Source organism: Lycorma delicatula, chromosome 1 (genome assembly GCF_047948215.1).
Source record: "Lycorma delicatula isolate Av1 chromosome 1, ASM4794821v1, whole genome shotgun sequence".
In the NCBI taxonomy this organism is placed as follows: Eukaryota; Metazoa; Arthropoda; class Insecta; order Hemiptera; family Fulgoridae; genus Lycorma; species Lycorma delicatula.
In genome coordinates this window covers 101,480,819-101,499,644 of record NC_134455.1, presented here as the reverse complement: position 1 = coordinate 101,499,644, position 18,826 = coordinate 101,480,819, and the positions used below count along the sequence as shown (strand labels likewise).

Here is an 18,826-nt window from a genome sequence, read left to right as displayed (position 1 = left end):
TTGAAATAATTTTTTTAATTGTTGGTAATCTTATGACTTTGTCAAAATTTTAATTTTACCTGGTTTGATAATTTCCAAACTGCCCTTGATGAAAGGGCAGTTTGGAAAGTAACATCTATTTAGCTATAAATAAAAAGCCTGCATAGATGAAAATATTTTATTATATACAACTTAAAACTACAGCTTTTAACTATTTTTCAACATTGTTGCCATTTAAATTCAATAATTTGTCATAGTGTTTTACTAATTTACAAATTTATTCTTCATAAAATTCAGCTGCTTGGGTATCTAGCCAAACTTTCACTGCATTTTGAAGTTTGTCGTTGCCTTGAAGTGCTACAATGCAACCCATTTCTTCATGATAGTAAGAGATGAAAATCACTTGGCGTCAATCTGGGCTGTAAGGGATGATAAAAAATGTCTCATTGGAATTGATTCAGAAGTTCTTGAGTTCTTTGAGCACTGTCAGGATGAGCATTTTCATAAAAAAAAAAAAAACAGCACCAGATGACAACATACCTCAAAGTTTTTTTCTGAATGACTCACCTAAGTTTCTTCAAAGTTTTACAATAGACTGCTGAAATAGCGCTTGCACCGCAGCACTTTGATGATGAGAACAACAAACTTCAAAATACTGTGAAAGGTTAGCGAGGTACGTGGCTGAATTTTATGAAGGTATTTGTAAATTAGTTAAAACACTATGACAAATGCATGAATTTAAATGGAGAATATGTTGAAAAATAGTTAAAAGCTGTAGCTAAGTTGTATAAAATAAAATATTTTTATCTATGCAAGTTTTTTATTTTTATCGAAATGGAGGATACTTTCTGAACCGTTCTCATATAAAGTAGGAGATCTTATTATTAATAATATAATTAAGGTGAATGAAAGTCCATTTTGATTTTTTTTTAATTAACAATATAATGATGTTTAAAAAACCTATAAAAATTTTGTAAAATAGAATTGAATTTTGTCAATTATGACTCTTCTGGGTAAACTAGCATAAATATTCTTTAAAAAAACGACAGTGTTTTTGGTCAGTATTAAACCATATTGTTGTTGTGTAATATGTGATTAATGAGACATTTATGATGTAATATGGGATAATATTAATGTTAATAAAGATTGCATGTTCTAGTATTAACATATTGATTTCCCTTTAGTTACTTCCCTAAAACTAATTACAGACATTTGAGTGTTTCTTTGCTTTTCTTTTAGTCTTCATTCAGCTTCATCTGTTAACATTATACAAAAGTTCATTGTGTACAAATTGATTCGTTTATTTCTAATGTTAGTTGTTTTTTGATGGTGTTTGGGATGAGTTCAGAAATTTGGCTTCATACGAGTTCTAGAATTATTATATATGTTTGAATCATGTGTTGGTCATTACACAAATTTCCTTTTTCCCCTTTTTTATTTTATAATATTAATGTTACCAAAAAAAGTTATGCTTTTAATTTGTTTTATTTTATTGTATTATATACATTAATTTTTTCTTTTATTTTTTTATCTTTAATTAATAACTATTTTCATCTTTTTTTTTTCTTCTCGTTTGTGCACAAACGAGAATAAATATAAATATCCATAGTTAGCAATTTATAAACATATTCTAGCTGCCTAACTCTCAGAATCATTTGCTTCGTTCAGTTCAACAATCGATGTTAAGTTTTTCAAAGCAGTATGTAATTTTTTTTTCCAAAAAAGTGTACTTCTAATAGCACAGAAGACTCTTGTCTCTTTAGTAGTTATCTTCGTAACTTTCACTTCAGTTTCCCATCTTGAATGTTCCAAGATATTCATGTGAAGGAAGATAATTTTTTATGTGTACTTTTCTGTTCCATTTCATTGCAATTTTTTCCTGTTTCCACACTTGTTTTGATAGTTGTGTTTTTCTTCTTCTAAATCTAGAATCTGCAATCAACACTTTATGATCTATGTCTTACTTTGTCCCTCTCATTGATTTAAAATAAAAATCCACGAACCCATATCTAAATCTGAAGAATATACAGGAATAGTTTATAAAATACTCTTTCTAGCTTTTCTCACTCCCTTAAAGTTTATTTTCTGGATATTTTTATGAATAAAAAAATATTCCTACTTAAGTTTTAAGATATTTTGGATAATGCAGAAGTCAACTGATTTAATACCATTGATTCTAATGGTATCACTTGCCTGGTTGCCAGTGGAACCATGACTAACTGTTTCATCATTCCCTATTCTTCTTAATAGTTATTTTCCTGCAGCTCTCTTCCTTGCAATTTCCTTGTACAAATCCATCCATTCTTCTGTTTAACCAAAGCATCGTCAGTTGGACTGCATATTTGTGAAGTTTTTATTTTCTCTGGCAGATCTAAATCCAGTCTTATTGTTCTGGAATTGACAGCTTTCCATACCTGACCAAAATTTTAATATTTGCATCTGCTATAATTCCTCCTCCATCTTTTATCCTTCTTCTCTTCATTACACCTGCATATTTAAACACATAACCTTTGTCCAAATTATTCTTGCCCGCTCCTTTTTTTCTCATTTCTCTCTTATTCCTAGTACATCTAGTTCATTTAACTAACTTATAGTACTTCATTTTCCCTTCCTTTCCTGACAGATTCCTAATGTTCCATTTCCCAAATCTCATATATTATTTATACTATTTTATGATTATGTGAATACAATTATTTCCGAAGCTAATATTTTGACTCTGAATCAGCAATACCTTTTGTCAGAGATTAGTGCAATGACAGGAGTTTGGGAAGGGGCTTTCTCTTCTAACAACATTGAACCTTATGTTAGTTTAGTCCCATTAATCATTTTATGATTCATATCATTTATAAATCCCTACCCCTGAGATGTCTTAGATGTTGTCTTAACATCTAACCTGATAGTCTTTATCAGGTTGTGAGGAAAAATTGAGAATTCAATTTGCTCTCTAATCCAGTTCTGTGCAGGTGTTGTTACTCATAACTTCAACAAGGGTTACCTGGTTTAAGAGGGGCACCTCATTACATGCAGATATTAGGTGTTTTAAGTTGGAATGTAGGTGCTAGGAGGAAACTTCTTGTTTGATTAATTTATGGGTGCATCAGTGGATCACACTTCCAACTGCCTGAGCTGAAGCTCTCCCTGGGTCAGTTCTCAGGGCTCAATAACTTAATTATTGTATTATAATATTAATGTTGCATAGCAGATTATACATTGTTATCAAAAGTCAGTTACCCACCCAGCCATATATTAATAAATTAGGAACAAAGTTTATGAAGTTTAATGAAGCAGAAAATTCTGTACACTTTGCAAATCAAAAGAAATTAAAATTATAAAAAATGAGGATGGCCTTGAGCAAGGCAGTAAACTAAATTTTTAAACTTAATGTTTAACAGTACCACAATAATTTTTAGGCCATGCGATAATGGAAAACTTGTAATAACCTAGCTGTTAATAACCCGATTTTAAATCGCCAAAATAAATTTTTACTACAATTATTCTCTGAGTGAGTAATTGAATACTGATGGCATTTTAGAGCACCTTAATGATCTAATAGTAAATATTTTCAATTTTTTGTTTATATTTCATTTAAAATAGGATTCAGGAAAAACATTTTTCATCAGATTTTTTATAGAATATATTGGATAATTGTCTTTTAAGAAGGGCTGATGCCCTGGATTTACTGGGTACCATTTTTGAAAAAAAAATTTAATTGAAGAATATATGAATTTATTTCTTTGTGTTATCTGTATTAATCTTGATATGGTTGTGCATGAGTAGTCTGTACATGATAGTGAAATATCTGAAATACAAGTAGTAGTAGCCATAGTTGGTTTCTCTAAGTATATTGATAATCATTACACAGCTAATCTGTACGGTGAACAGAGCAAAGATATTGATTGTCTAGGGCTGAATATCACTTCCTCTTAAGAGAGTTGGTATGTTATTTTGCAGCAGTATATATAGCTCAATAAAGAAGACAACAGGAAACTGCTTTGTTTTTCACTTTTCTTAATAAACCTGGCATGTAGCGTGTTATTCTTGGGAATGACTATTATATTTTGGTGAGTGATTTGTCTTGTGTATCAGGTCACTCACAATAGTTATAGTTAATAGTTGGTCACTATAGTTAGTGTTATGTGAGTTATGGCTCTCTTATTTAACAATCAGAGTTCAAAAATTGAATTGCTTCTTATTTTGACGTATAATTATTCTTATTCTATTCTTTTCTCTTTGTAAAGAATGAGCTCAGTAGTCTCTCTTTATCACAATCTAGATGTGCATCTGACTCATCTGGTCAAAAGATAGTTATTGGTTCTAGGCATTTACTGTATCTTTGCTTAAAATAATTTAATATTGAATTCACATAAGTTAATTGTTGATAAATAAAAATTCTTATTCTGATGCTACTGAGATCTTTTTTGTTTGTCACATACAATAATCAATTGTCAATTCTACTGTGCATCATGTGCTTCAGTAAAAATCACAAAATTATTTCTAATCAATTAATCAATAGTTTTTAGAATTTTAAGTACGTGGTCACTCCTTATAATTTTTTTCTTACCATATTATTTTCTTTTGAAATTATTTTTTTCAGCCTAGCAAGTATAGCCGAGTTAGTGCACGTGGGAATTGGTATAAAATGTAAAGTGGTAGTAGTTAAGTGTAAGTCTCTAAACAGTGTTAAAAGGATTATTCTGTGCAAACCAACAGCTTAGTGAGTTACAATCTGAAGCCATTACCACTTCAGAACAAAATCTGTTCTTGCAAATACTTTACTACCTTAAGTGGAGATGTTATTGTAATACAGTATTTAATGATAACTTCAATAACAATTCTAACAACTTCATTATATGTTAAAAAAAAAATAAAAATAAAAAAAATTATTTGTATAATTACCTACTGTGATATTTAAACTTTTAGTTTTAATTGCTGCATTTAAAAGCATGATTCACTGTTACTGTAATGTCTTCACTTAAATACACACATCTTATGCTTTAGATACTCTTATCAAAACATTTAACCTTTGATCTTGGCATCAAAGAAATCTTATCTTGACATTTCTTTTTTTTAAATGATGTTGATATTTGTGCATGTAAATGGTAGAATACTGCTCTGTCATATTAGTCATATGGTTTTTTGTCACACTGGTTTTTTACAGTCTTGTGTTTGTTCATTTTCTAATTTTATTTTTTAACACTCAGTGGAAGCTCCTTAGTGTGCAGTCATAGGGCATAAACAAGTAATATACAGTAGTAGATGATGAATTAAAATAAATAGTTTTTTAAAGCATATCCTAGGTATTACATACTACTCGATTGATGTAATAACCTACTCCTTGACATTGGTGGGAGGGGATGCATGTTTTTGAGAAGTTTATAGCTATAAATATTTTTATATCTCCTATTATAATTATAATGGGTATGTATGTATGAACAGGTCAGATTAAAGAATGATTCCTAAAATAGGGTAGCTGGCCTTTCTGTAGTTGTTAAAGGTGCCAACTTTAATGATTGATATACCTTGAACAAGTAATAATTCCTTGAACTAATTAATCACCTACAGCCTGAATAACAGAAGCTTAAGATAATTTATTTTAAGCTTGAATATTATATGGTAGAAAATGATGAAAAAACTGAGTTTTACTTTCCAAGAAAACTTTTACCCATAAATTTTATAATTTAATATGATGCTGAGCTTTGGAATAAAATTTTCAAACCTGCAAGTAATTCAATTTGTCCAGTATATAATTAAGAGCATGATAGATATTTTATATGATGTATTCCTTGTTTTTCTTTGTAAGACACTTTCCTTTTTTATACAAGATTTTAATATGGATACTTTTATTACCTCATTGTTTTGTTTTAATTTAATATTTTAAATGATTTATTTTTTTTATAAAAATCTTGACTTTACTATTTCCCAATTATTAAACTTGTGTTTGTTTCTTTATGGATTCTTTGTTAATTTATTTTCTATTATTTTTATATATTGTTTATTGTAATTATTTTCGTTTAAATGATTATCATTTAATTTTTTAAATAAATATTTGGATGATGTGTTAATATGATATAGTGGTTCAGATAGGATGGAATTATTATACTTGTTTATTGTTTGATAACAATTTATGCCTTTTGTATTAATTGTCTTGATTAATACTCTAGAAAATTTATATTTCCCTTGCCTTCTTTTATAATTATAAATTGTATTCTGTTTTCTTGTTTTAATACATTTTTAGTGGCTATTGATGCTGCGGTCAGTAGTCGCTATAAAATGCAAGATTATTTAATGAATCTGCACTGAAAACTGTTGATGTTGAACGTTAATTGATAAGAACTGATTTATTTTTCAAATATAGCTTTGACTGTTGCCATTTTACTTAACTCCTCTCAGTCTTTTATTTCCAGGACACTTCTCTGATGCTCAAGTACTGCAGAACCATCAGAATGTAAAAATGGAGTTTATTATTTTAGCCAGGAATGTATTCTGTTATTTAACATGATTTTAGCAATTTTTTCCCAATTATCATTCCAATATCAACCATTTTTCCAATTTTAGCAGTATTTTGCATAATTGCTACTTAAACATATTATCATAAGCAATCCATCATTTTGGAAATAAGATTTTTCGATACTTACGTGTTAGCCCATCGACCAACAAATTGCAAAATTTTGGATTATTGTTAATATCACCCTTTATAACCATTGTATTACCATTCATATTTACTTATTTTATAAATTTAATTTAAGAAAACTCGCTTCACTCACTAACCTTGACTAATTAACACAGTAATGTTCTGACTATTTAAATAATACATTTTGTAATTATTGCAATTATTTTTTATTTAAGTAATCAAAACATTACTGTTAATTAATCTAGGTTAGTGAGCGAAGCGAGCATAGATTAAGTTTGGTTAATTTATATCTATAAAATCAATAATGCCTTTAATGATTCCGTAACTTTGAAGTATTTTCAAAGTTACGGGATCATTATGGTTATGGTCGATGAGCTAGTATGTAAATACCCATTTTTCTTTACATCAGAAATAATTTCATTTTAGAACTCACTTTAATTTGATGGTTTATTCTTTTAATGAAATTTTCACTTATATCTATTATTTTTTAATAAATTTTATTTAAACCATTTTCTGTTTTTTGATGGAGTATTAGTATACATGTTACTATTTCAAGAGAAATCATTTCAATATACTCTGAAATTTAAAACTCTGAAGATTTAATTATTTAATAAAAGTATAAGTTTTTTTTAATAATCAATCTGTTAAGCTCAAATTTAATTTCTTATTTGTAAAATTTTGTATCCTGGTGCTTTTGCCAAATGTAACTAATTTTTCCTTTTTAATATTTTATTTTGGAAAGTATTTAGTATAAATAATGATTCTTCAGTTAACTGTATTTTTACATTTTTTAATTTTTCAAAATTTATTCAATTTTCCTTTGCAAATTTACATGTGGGATAGATTTAAAAAAAAAATAGTTTCCCTTAAATATTATTTATCCCCAGATGTGTGTATTTTAATATCTAATTTATTTCTCTCCACAATAACAATAACTTCAGTTTTGCATGATTTTAAAATAAGTAGACTTATTACTATTAATATTATTTTAACTAATGGTGAATGTTCCTCTGCTTTGTTGAAGAAGTGTTTCACTAGAGAAAGTATTCCATTAATTTTTTGCATTATACAGTATGCAGTGGTGTAGATATTTGATACCCAGAGCAGAACTCAGATTTGTCTCCCCCTATTTTAAATTTGCTACATCCCCAAACCCTCAAGATTTAAATAGTACTCGGATTTGAGTAATGATCACATATAATGCCTTAATAACACCTAGTGATATGGTCTTTATTATTTTAAATGTATACTTAGGTTTTTAATTCAACAATGCAAATGCAACATTTAATAGTAAAGTAATTACATAAAAACAATATTAAGGATAGATATTTGTAGTATGCATATTTTATTACTATTAAACTTGACTAGTGCATGCCACACACTGAAACTGGATTTCATACAATACTGTTATTGTTATCAGGACATGCACGTAGCGAGCAGGGGGCTAAGAGGGCTATAGCCCCCACTGACAATTATTAGACTTTATCATTCAGGGGTTAAATCTAACAAGTTGAGTTCAAAAATCCATTTTTAGCATTTTACATTTTCGTAATGTATAACATCTCAAAAATATTTTCACAGAATTTGAGATAGATTTGTACATAATCATCTTCCTAGTCATTAATCCTCTCTTATACACCTTACGCGACCCTGCAAGAGTAACACTGTTACTCGATGTGTGAGCACTGTGCTCACTCTATGCAATTCTAATCAAAATAATTGATTACTGGGGCTTTTCCGCAAGCTAGGAATGCAACAATTTCTTATCGCATTCCAAACACATGTGTAGGCAGCTAGATGGCGTTCCAAGAATCTTCAAACAGTTTTCCAAGTTCTTTTGCTAGGTTCAACTAATCTTGGAAAAGTGCATGAACAAAAATTTTAACGATGATAATAAATATTCTTAATCTATCTTCCAAGTAAAATATTTTATTTGGTGCAAGTAGATAAAGTCATTAAATTTAAAATGCAATCTAGAATTGATTGAAGTATGGGATTACTGCATTAAAGAATATTTGTCGAATATCCATTATCTCTTGAAAATTTTTGCAACGCTTCTGGTAACAACATGTACTAATGTACGCTCGTTCTCCACAATGAGGAGAGTCAAAACGATTGCGTGTAACAAGTCAGGGGATGGAAGATTAAATTCTTTATCAGTGCATGGAGATATTACTGTTAATCCTGATGAAGTTTTAGATATGGCAAGAAAGAAAAATTGACAACTAAAAAAAAGAAAATTGACAAGAATTATGATTCTTATTTGTGTAGTAAATGATGTATTAAATTTAAGCATATATTTTTTTATTTTTCAAATGCAATAAAGTATAAAAAACTGTTTCAGTATACAGCGATTTTCATTATTATTATTTTATCATCATCAACCTCATTAGCCTCCCCCCCAAAAAAATCCTAGCTATATGCCTGCAGGATTAATATTGTAGCTCACTTATAGTAAAGTTATAAGAACAGAAAATTTTATCAATCAAAGTACACATGTTAATTTAAAATAGTTTACTGTCAAGTTAATTAATAATTAACGTTTAATAATAATTTAAAATATGTTATTAATTAATTAATAATATTTAAGTTAAGTAGTAATTAAGTTAATAAAAAAACAGTTAATTAACTGTTATTTAATAATTGTTTTGTGGTTGACTGAGATAATAGCCAAATTTGAAAACCTTATCTGGCTCATGGTGGACTTTAATCAACTGAAGTTTAGAAAAACTTTGTTCACATGGAGTTGATGTGCAAATTGTCAAATAGTCTTAGTGCTAAAGCGAAGTTTGGAATAGAGTCAGACAATTTTATTTCAACTATAAATTTCAAAACTTCAACAATGTCAAGTTCTAATTTAGTCAATTTCAGCAGCTTGTAAATGTCTTCTCAATTGTTCGTTTCAATAATGATGGCTTCTTTGGAGAATTCGTAGAGCGTTTAGATGAACTTGCTGATCTTCAAGCTCTGATCAAAATGACCCCCTCCCCTATTGATCACACCCAGTGTAGACCGCATCTCCCCTGTACCACCATAGCTAGGCCAGTAACTAATATATCCCAGTCTTTCTTAAGGTTATGACAAAAAATGTAAAGCACCTGAGATACAAGAGGTACGAAACCTAGTCGCTTTCTCTGAGAGTAATACTCTCAGAGTGCTGCAGAGCAATACTTTCAGAGTTAATTTTGTTCAATATACAACTTGTAGTACTGAAGATTATCTGGATTTTGGTGGGCTTAGCATAGTCAAGAGCAAACCACACTGGCTTAGTGAAGAAGGGGTTTGGGAAACCAGTGCTTCCTCATTTTCCTTAGTAAGCCTTAGTAAGTAAGGGATTGTTTGTTGTTATTATTAAAAATGACTCCATGAAAGTGACTTGCGATTCAGGCCAGGTTGTCTGTAATACTGTTTAGGTTCTTACATACATGCGATGGTGTATGTTTTTATTCCATTTGTTTTATTATGTTTAATTACATTTTTTTTATTATTGCTTTTGTTGACTTTATTGATCACATTATTTCTTCTCTTCTATCTCTGATAATAGAATTTCTGTTCCTTTAATCAAATTTCCTTTGCTCTTATTTGAATTATATTCTCTACTAGGTATAATATATTTATTAATTAGTTTATATATATTTAAACCTTCTTTAACTTATTTACTGGTGAACGTGTACTTATCATGAACATGTGTCTTTTCAAAAAATAAAATTAAATGTTATTACAGCTGAAAGTAAGTAAACACATTTAAAATTAACATAAATAATTAGAAATGGGAAGGTTGTTTCTGCTGGAGGTCTAAAATGATCTTACCTTTGTTTCGTTTTCACTATCAAAATTTCATCATATGGATTTCTTAAGCACTATCTCAGTAGTGAGTGAGATAGTGTTTTATAGTTAGTTATAGAGTGAGATACTATTTTAATGTTTTATTTTATTCATTTGATTAAGTTAATAAATAATGGATGCTTATCAAAACATTGTGAAAGCCTTCTGTGAAAATATTTAAATATGCTTTATGTTGATGAAAATTTACAGATTGTTGTTTCTGTATATACTCATTTGTACATGTGAAATGACTGGTTAATTTATTTGTTTTCAGTAACCATCTTATGCTCATTTACTTTTGATAGTATTCTTCTGTTTGAGATTCCATCCATGTTGAAATGTATACATATTATTTATGCTTTTGAAAATAAAACATCCTTCATATTTTCATATTTCAGTCAATGCATAATATTAATTGTATCTTTTTCATTTTTATAACATCATATCTGGTGGTAACATTGTTCAAATCAACCTGTTCATTTTAAATAAGAAAAATCACTGTATTTTTTTTTAATGAATTTCTTATTAATTAAAATTTTTTCACACTACTACTAGACTTTGTGAATAAATTATGTTGTAGTATTTATGTTCATTCTAGCTATAGTAACCTATACTGTTATATAAAGAGGAAGAGGGTTTTTGTTTGTTCAGGATAAACAAAAAAACTGCTACTCGATAAATCGCAACCAAATTTTGACTTATGTTTCTTGACATAACTGAGAAGGTTTTTAGATATATTTCATTTTGAAAATCTCTAAAAATGTGTTTGTGTATATGTAGTACTGGAGATTTGCCGGTTGAAGTGAAGCACAAACTTAAATTAATTGTGAACTGTGAGTGTCTATCACTATTTGAGCTGGGTTTAAACTGAATGAAGTGAATATCTAACAACTAATTTCTAGATTTTTTGAAATTCCAAGTTTCAAGGGTTACAATGGATTTTTGAATTAGTTTTTGAATCCCTGTTATTTTTTAATTTCTTAGTAACAAATGAAGAAAACAACCTGATTTTTGGTGAGTGCCAATAAATGTCAATAAACCAACTTCATGTTAATAAATCAATTTCTAGATTTTTAAAATTTGACCTTGAAAGGTGATGAAGAAAGGTAAAAAAATTTTGAACAATGATTGTAAATTTTCCCAATCCTAGCTATAGTGAATGAGATATTAAGTAGATTTGGGCTTGCAAATACTCTTCAGACATATTTAAAAACCATTTTCGGTTTTATTTTAATTTTGATTTTTAAGGGGTGCGAAAGTGTACAGCACAGTAGCTCAACCAACACAGCCACACTGCCACTGTGTGTGTGTGTGTGTATGTGTGCGTGTGTGTGTGTGTGAGTGACTGACTGTATCTTCTTCCAGTTACTTGACTAAAAAACATAAAATAAACAATTGACCGCCACCACAGGAAATGCAAGTAACCATATAGCGCAGGTGAAGCCGCGACAGGGAGCTAGTATATATATATATATATATATATATATATATATATATATATATATACAATGAGTATTTGTCCAGTCCATTACTGTATATTAAAATAAAATAAGAAATTAACAGGATTTTATTTTTTTTATTTTATAGGTAGCATTTATCGAAGGGGAGCTCGAAGATGGAGGAAGTTGTATAGAGTCAATGGTCATATCTTCCAGGCGAAGAGGTTCAATAGGGTAATTATTAAATTTTATTGTTGTAATTTAATTGTTCAAAAAATATGTACCTATTTTTATACTTTAAAAACCTTTTATTATAACAACATTTAATTTATCTTTTTTTATATACCCATTCTTGCATCATTCCCTCTAGTTACTGAAAACTGAGTGTAGAGTGAGGAAAAGTATATTTGGATTAAAAATAGCTTAAAACTTCTACAAATGAAGAAAGGATGATGTGACCAAAGGTTGGGTTTGCACAAAATATTTAAAAACCATTTTTGTATTTTTTTTAATTTTGAAATTTTGTTTTTTTAAGGGGTGCAAAGGTACATGGCGCTGTAGCTCAACCAACACAGCCACTGCCACCGTTACTATATGTGTGACTGACTGCACCTGCCTCTGGTTGCTTGAATAAAAGACATAAAATAAAATTTCCAGTTCCAGTTCTTGTTTTACAATTGCATAGAAATTGTTGTGACTTAACAAATAAATTGTAAATCAACAGTTATTAATTGTAGATAAATTAAAAAATTATTTACACATTTTTATACTTCCTTACCTCTACCATCTAATGGCTGCAAACCATTTCTAAATTTTATTTATACGTTGAACCCCAAAACAGTATCGAGTATTGAACACGAGAGTATATTAATCCATGATATGATTGATGCTAATTCATTAATATTAACGTACTCTTTTTTATTGCTCTTTTATTCAAAAAATATCGTAAATGTACAGCCTACAAACTGAATAGCAGCAGTTAATCATCACCTTCTTCATTCTCGTGGTCCGATTTGGGCGTTTATCAACCGACAGATGTCCGTTTGCCAAATATTTATCCTATAATAGCTGTTTAATTTAAGAACGACTACTTTTAAAGATGAAAAAATTCATAGGTTTGAATCGATAAAGTAAACTAGTATTAAAAATATAACAGCAGCGCCCGCTCTAGCGGTTTCGTCGCCCGGAACAAAAAGATAAATTGCCGCCCCTTCAGAAAATATATATATATTTTTTTATTTTCAATAAAAATCAAATCGTTTTATTTAAATTTTAATAAAAGCATATATTGAAAGAAACATGTAACAAAATATTGATAATCAAGCAGTACAAAACAGTACAAATTAATTAAGAAATATTTGTACCTAGCCACAAATTGTTAACCATATAACTTTTTACATTTTTAAATGCTATTTTTAAACTATAAAATAATATTAAAAAATTAAAATAAAGATTTATCCTTGTTCTAAATAAACTAAAACCATAATTAACATAACTTCAAAATTATATTCCGTCAATCGACATACAAAATATTTATACACTATACAATATATTTTTCGTATTGTATAAACATAAAGAAAGCCTAATGTTATTATATATATATTTTATAATAAAAAAATATTTCAGCATAGTCATTAAAAGCAATTTTATAATTCTTGATTTTGAGATTTTATTCAGTTATTCAAATATATTATTATTAACCGCGTTTTATCGAAACATTGAACTAAATAAAATGTATATTATTGATTCAAATAATTATTTTCGTAAAACAAAAATATAAATAATTATACTTATAGAATACATTCAAATTCGATACAATATTTTATCTATTCAATAAACAGACTTTTTTGATAAATAAGATATTTATTTAATTTAAAAACGCTTTCATTGTTTCGATTCGATAATCGATTTACGATAAACTAGTAACTATCAAACTAAACAACAACTTAATTATAGATATACTTACCTTTAAAAATTAAGAAATGTACTGAAGTAAATTTTATTAACTTCCACTTGTTTTCAATAGAGACTTAATAGCAAGAATAATACTATTGTGTAATGAAACCGTTCTTTTATAATTACAGGTAATAAGCAAGTCTATGCATGTTCAACACAAGTTGAAGCAGCGCTCTGCTCGCGTGCTAATGCTATTCTGTTCAGAGAAATATATGCATGTTCAAACAAGTTCAAGCAGTGTCCTTTACAAATTCTTCGTTAATAGTGTAAATAGTTTTAGCTTTTAGACGTAAACAATGTAAATACGTTACGCACTGTACATTTTTAGCGAACGAAAAAAATCGATATGTGAAATTTTATTTTAATTAGGTATTGGTTTGCTTCGCTTTTCTCCCGCCACCACCCCATTCGGTCGCCCTAAACCATAAGACCGAATGTCTGTGCCACAAACTGCTACTAAGCCTCGAAACACTTTAGCGACCAGTGTCCTAAATAGCTCCTAGAGCTTACCTAACAGCGTAAGCGGACTAAGCGCGGTGCCATAAACCACCGGCTCACGTGTCCCAACCGCTCACTTGTCATATATTTACTGAAATTAGTAGGCGCACCCCATCAACTACTAAAAATATATATGACATCCATAAATTAGAATTTACTTTGTCAAGACAGCAATTCGCTTCCACGCCTAGGTCACTGAATGCCAGCAAGTACCTGTCCACCATTTTAAAGTGCTTGGAGCCCTAAGTGGCTGGTGGTCAGCCATATATCTCAAGGTTAGCTTCTCACAACAGTGCGTTAGGAGTCTTTCCCTTAAGTAAACTACTGATGTTGGTTGAACATAGCAACTGCATCAAAGAACTCCCACACGATCCGACAATGCTTCGCTCGCCACATTGACTCGTCGCTTGTGAGTGGCCAATTTTCCCCTTGACTCTAAGTTTTAGGGTGGCTTGGTCTCTGCCCCTCCCCCCTCCAAGAGCAGGACAGTCAAATATAAGGTGTTTATTTGACTGGACTTCCCCGCAGACGCACAGCTTATCAGCTGCCAAGCGGAACCGAAACAGATATTAGTTCAAATTAACATGGTTGGTGAGCACCTGGGCACCCGTTGCACTTAAAAACGAACTTGAGGCATACTATCCCCCCAGATGCCGTATAAACTAGTACAGGGATCTTCCCTTAGTCGTGATGTCCCATTCCAGATGCCATGCTTCCATCGCGAGGCTCTGCAGCCTCTTCCGCAAGCGGGAGATGGGCAACTGAATGAAATTTAGATCCGGTGCATTGCGATCACCGTTTCGTTCCTGTATTGGCCCGGCCCGAAACCGCATCCCAAATACCTCGATCTCCCGGCCTCTTCGCAATCTCCACATAGCTGCCCGAACTTTCACCACTAAATCGATTGGGAGAACCTTTCCCAATTCGGTGGTAGCCTCGTAGGAAGTTGTTTTAAATACACCAGTGCACACAATTAAGGCCCTGCGCTGGGCACTCCTTAAATTTTGAATATGTGCTCTATTCATATCCAACCTATACGCCCAAACGGGCGCCGCGTAAGAGATCGTGCTTTCGAAGATACCTCGGTACACCATGTACATTTGACAGCCAGACAACCCATAGTCCTTCCGAGCAATCTCCCTAAGTTTGTGCATCACTGAGACGGCGTCCGCCGCTACTTGCCTAATATAGTTGCTAAACAGCAACTTCTCATCAAACAAAACACCTAGGTACTTATGAACTCTCACTCGGCTCATTACTCACCCGTTATACTTAATGTGGGGGTTTCGACTGTACGATAATTTTTCTGCACACTTGAGAAGCCTAAACTTCGTCTTGGGCACAGAAATTTTTAAATTTTGAATGTTCATCCAGCCCTCTGCGGTCGACAAGGCCGCTTGCGCTCGATATTCCAGCTGCGGTCGTGAATTACCACGAACTAAAAAGAGACAGTCATCTGCGAAAGTCTGGGCCGTGACCCCTTCTGGGAATGTCAGTCCCAGAAACCCGTCAAATACGGTTCTACAGCTAGGTGCGCATCGCCGTACGATTAGAAAAAATAGTCACGTACTACGGCGTAGCAGGGCTACCAACGCCGCAACATTGCGGCGTTCCAACTCAAAGAGGACAGAACTCCAACACAAGGAAGGAAATGCTGTCTCTTTTTATACAAAAATTGCCAAAACATATTTACAGTCGGCGTTTTCCACCTCGGCAAGAGCATTTAAGATGCAATCCTCGGTGCCAGCCCATTTCGTGAAGCCATACTGGCCTCGATTTAGAAAACTGTTCACCTCACTGATTTCCAGAGCCGTTCCACAACCAGCCTTTCAACCAACTTGCCGATTACCGGCAAGAGGCTGATGGGCCGATAACTGCTGACCTCTCCTAGTTTAATCCTGGTAGGATCCTTTCCTGGTTTTAAGAGCCCCAGCTAAGGCACCCCGTGAACATCCTGCCAAACAGCTCTCTTATGACAGGCAGCAGATGGTAGAATATATCCGTGTCAGGTTGATCAATCTCCGGTGGCTTTTTCAGTGCCATTCGAGAAACCATTCGGTCTATATCTACGGGATCCACAGCCCGTACGCCAGGAAAGGGCGTAGCCCTCGCCCTAACGCCGACCTCTGCTTCACCCTCCGGAGCATCTGGAAACAGAGTATCCAGGAACGCCTGGTAAGTCGCCACAGATGTTAAAGTGTTGTCACGACCATCAAACCTGCATCGAACACTGGACAGCACGTACAATGCCTACAATGCACAATGGCCGTTGTACGTGTACCCCGGACAAATTTCCTGGTTACCCGCCCCTAGAGCGGGCGCTGCTATTAGAAATTTATTTATTTTTTGTTATTTTTAATCTTTATTACCGACCGGAGTGCTATCCTGTACAGGGGGATTGAATTGCGGGAACATGTGACAGTACTGAACGACCGACTGTACACTCATATACGAAAACGGACCAGAGTTTCTGATACAACGTGAGACCGATAGTTTCCCTGTGATGTGGAGATAATGTCGATCTTTATTGTCAGCCGAGTAAAATTTTTCAAACTATTTAGACGGTGGGCTTGCCTTATATCTCTGTTGGTTAGACCCGGTTACCCGTAGCTTTGCAAGTGGCATCTGGCCGGCCCTGCGGTCGGTCGCTTACCTGCGACTGTAAATGTAAAAACCCGAGTCTGTATAAAGGTAACCTGTATAAGCCGGACGGAATCGGATGATCGCACCAGGGTAGGATTTAGCTGTACGCGTTGCCGTCGGTAAGCCCGTCCGGGTCCGCTCAGGACAAAATCCACTGCTTTCGGCATCGAGTCTGACACTAAGGTGGTAGGGCTGATTTAAGCGTCCCTCGGGCAGGCATGTTGAATGGGAGTATAGCAGTAGGTGAACAGCACGTAATCTTGTTCCCTGACCCGTGGTGATATGCGGGTAGCAGGAGATTGGCCTGCTACCTCCTGAGTCGGCTGCCTACCGAGGTGATAGCTGACGTTGGATTCGGTACCGTCGGAGAGCGCAGGTGATCGCAGTAGAAGGTTAGCAAGCGATTGCGGTCTAGCCATCGGATTGAATCGGCCTACGTGTGACACAACAGAGCTCCATAGAACTAAGTGCAGGATCTCAGTCGCTCACCTGTCGTACTGTCATTCCATGGGGCTCCGTAAGGGTGTGCGTTCTGGTAACAGCATACTCGGTCGGAACATCAGAATATCCGATTAGCCGGAAATATTTTTTTACATCCCAGTTTTTTCCATTTACAATTTTTAAACCGTTAATATTATTATTTGAAGTTTTAAAAAAGTTTCTCTATAAGATTGTGTTGATGGAAATCTAATCATTCCAAAGAACGTGGGAATAAGATAGTGCCATGTTCCCTATTTAATCACATTGTTAAGGCTAAATACGTTGTCGAGATGTGCAATCGACCACATCTTTGTTTGTTCTTACTGGAGATAAATATTCTCTCAAGGGCACGTGTTCGTCATTTCTTCCTTAAAAAATAGTTTGAAATTTTATGCGATGGGTCGTACCAGTTAGTATAACCTGTCTGTCCGAACTACTGAAGTTCAAACTAATCGACTACTTAGACTAATCTTGTGTCGTAATTAATTGTTTTTTATTGACTGATAAAAAACTAATTTACATATATCTTTTTTTTTTAATTTATTTTGCCATAGAAGTTTAATAGATTAGCTTGTGATTTAATAACATCAGATTTCATCTGTTTCAAAATATTATATATATCCACAAAAAATCCACAAGAATAATAATCAATAAGCTAGGATTATTTTTTGGCTAATATTCAGAAATTTGTGGAATAAACCGTAGATTTATACCAGTCACTATTTTATATTTAGGCTAGGATTATCATAATTTATTTGAGTGTTACTTTCTGCTCTTCTTAGCATTGTCACTCTAACATTCGTAGTTGATGCGTTTCGGATACTTCCATTCTCAAAACTACAGCTACTTTTAGCGCTGAATAATTTCAGTGCTAAATAAATAAATAGAATGCGTCGAATAAATTGCGATATTAAGGTCATTCCATTTCCCATTTCCTCATTCCTACTGCCATGGCCTCTTCTCTGTTTTGTCCATCCCAGCGGTTATACAATTTTTTGAAATTATTCCTTCTGATTCTTTATTTTAACAATTTTTTTTGGATTGAATGTTTATTTATTTATTAGTTATATGCTGTCTTTTTAATTAGCTTGACTATTTACATGTTTTCTGGAATATTCAAACGTTCGAAAATCAAAAGGTTTAATTAATTTTGACGATGGAGGTACTCCGAAACGCGTCAGCTACGAATGTTAGAGTAACAATGCTTGGAAGGACAGAAAATAACACTCAAATCAATTATTTGTACTCTTTTGATCGAAGATCTTTAATTTTATTCAAAAATATATTTGTGAAGCAGCTGTTAGTACAGTTAAGGTTAATCCCATTAAAATTTTTTTTCTTCGTAAAATGAAATCTTATTTTGTTATTATTAAAT

The 18,826-nt window shown here is 32.3% G+C and overlaps 1 protein-coding gene across 15 annotated transcripts in view; it reads left to right on the top strand.

Annotated features, from left to right (window-relative positions):
• Positions 1-18,826, top strand: part of aPKC (protein kinase C iota type) — a 713,443-nt gene that overhangs the window by 521,531 nt on the left and 173,086 nt on the right. For all 15 annotated transcript variants that reach the window (XM_075358274.1, XM_075358255.1, XM_075358264.1 and 12 more), the window contains one exon: positions 12,023-12,108. In XM_075358274.1, coding sequence (XP_075214389.1) covers positions 12,023-12,108 — 86 coding nt within the window. The remainder of the gene's footprint in view (positions 1-12,022; positions 12,109-18,826) is intronic.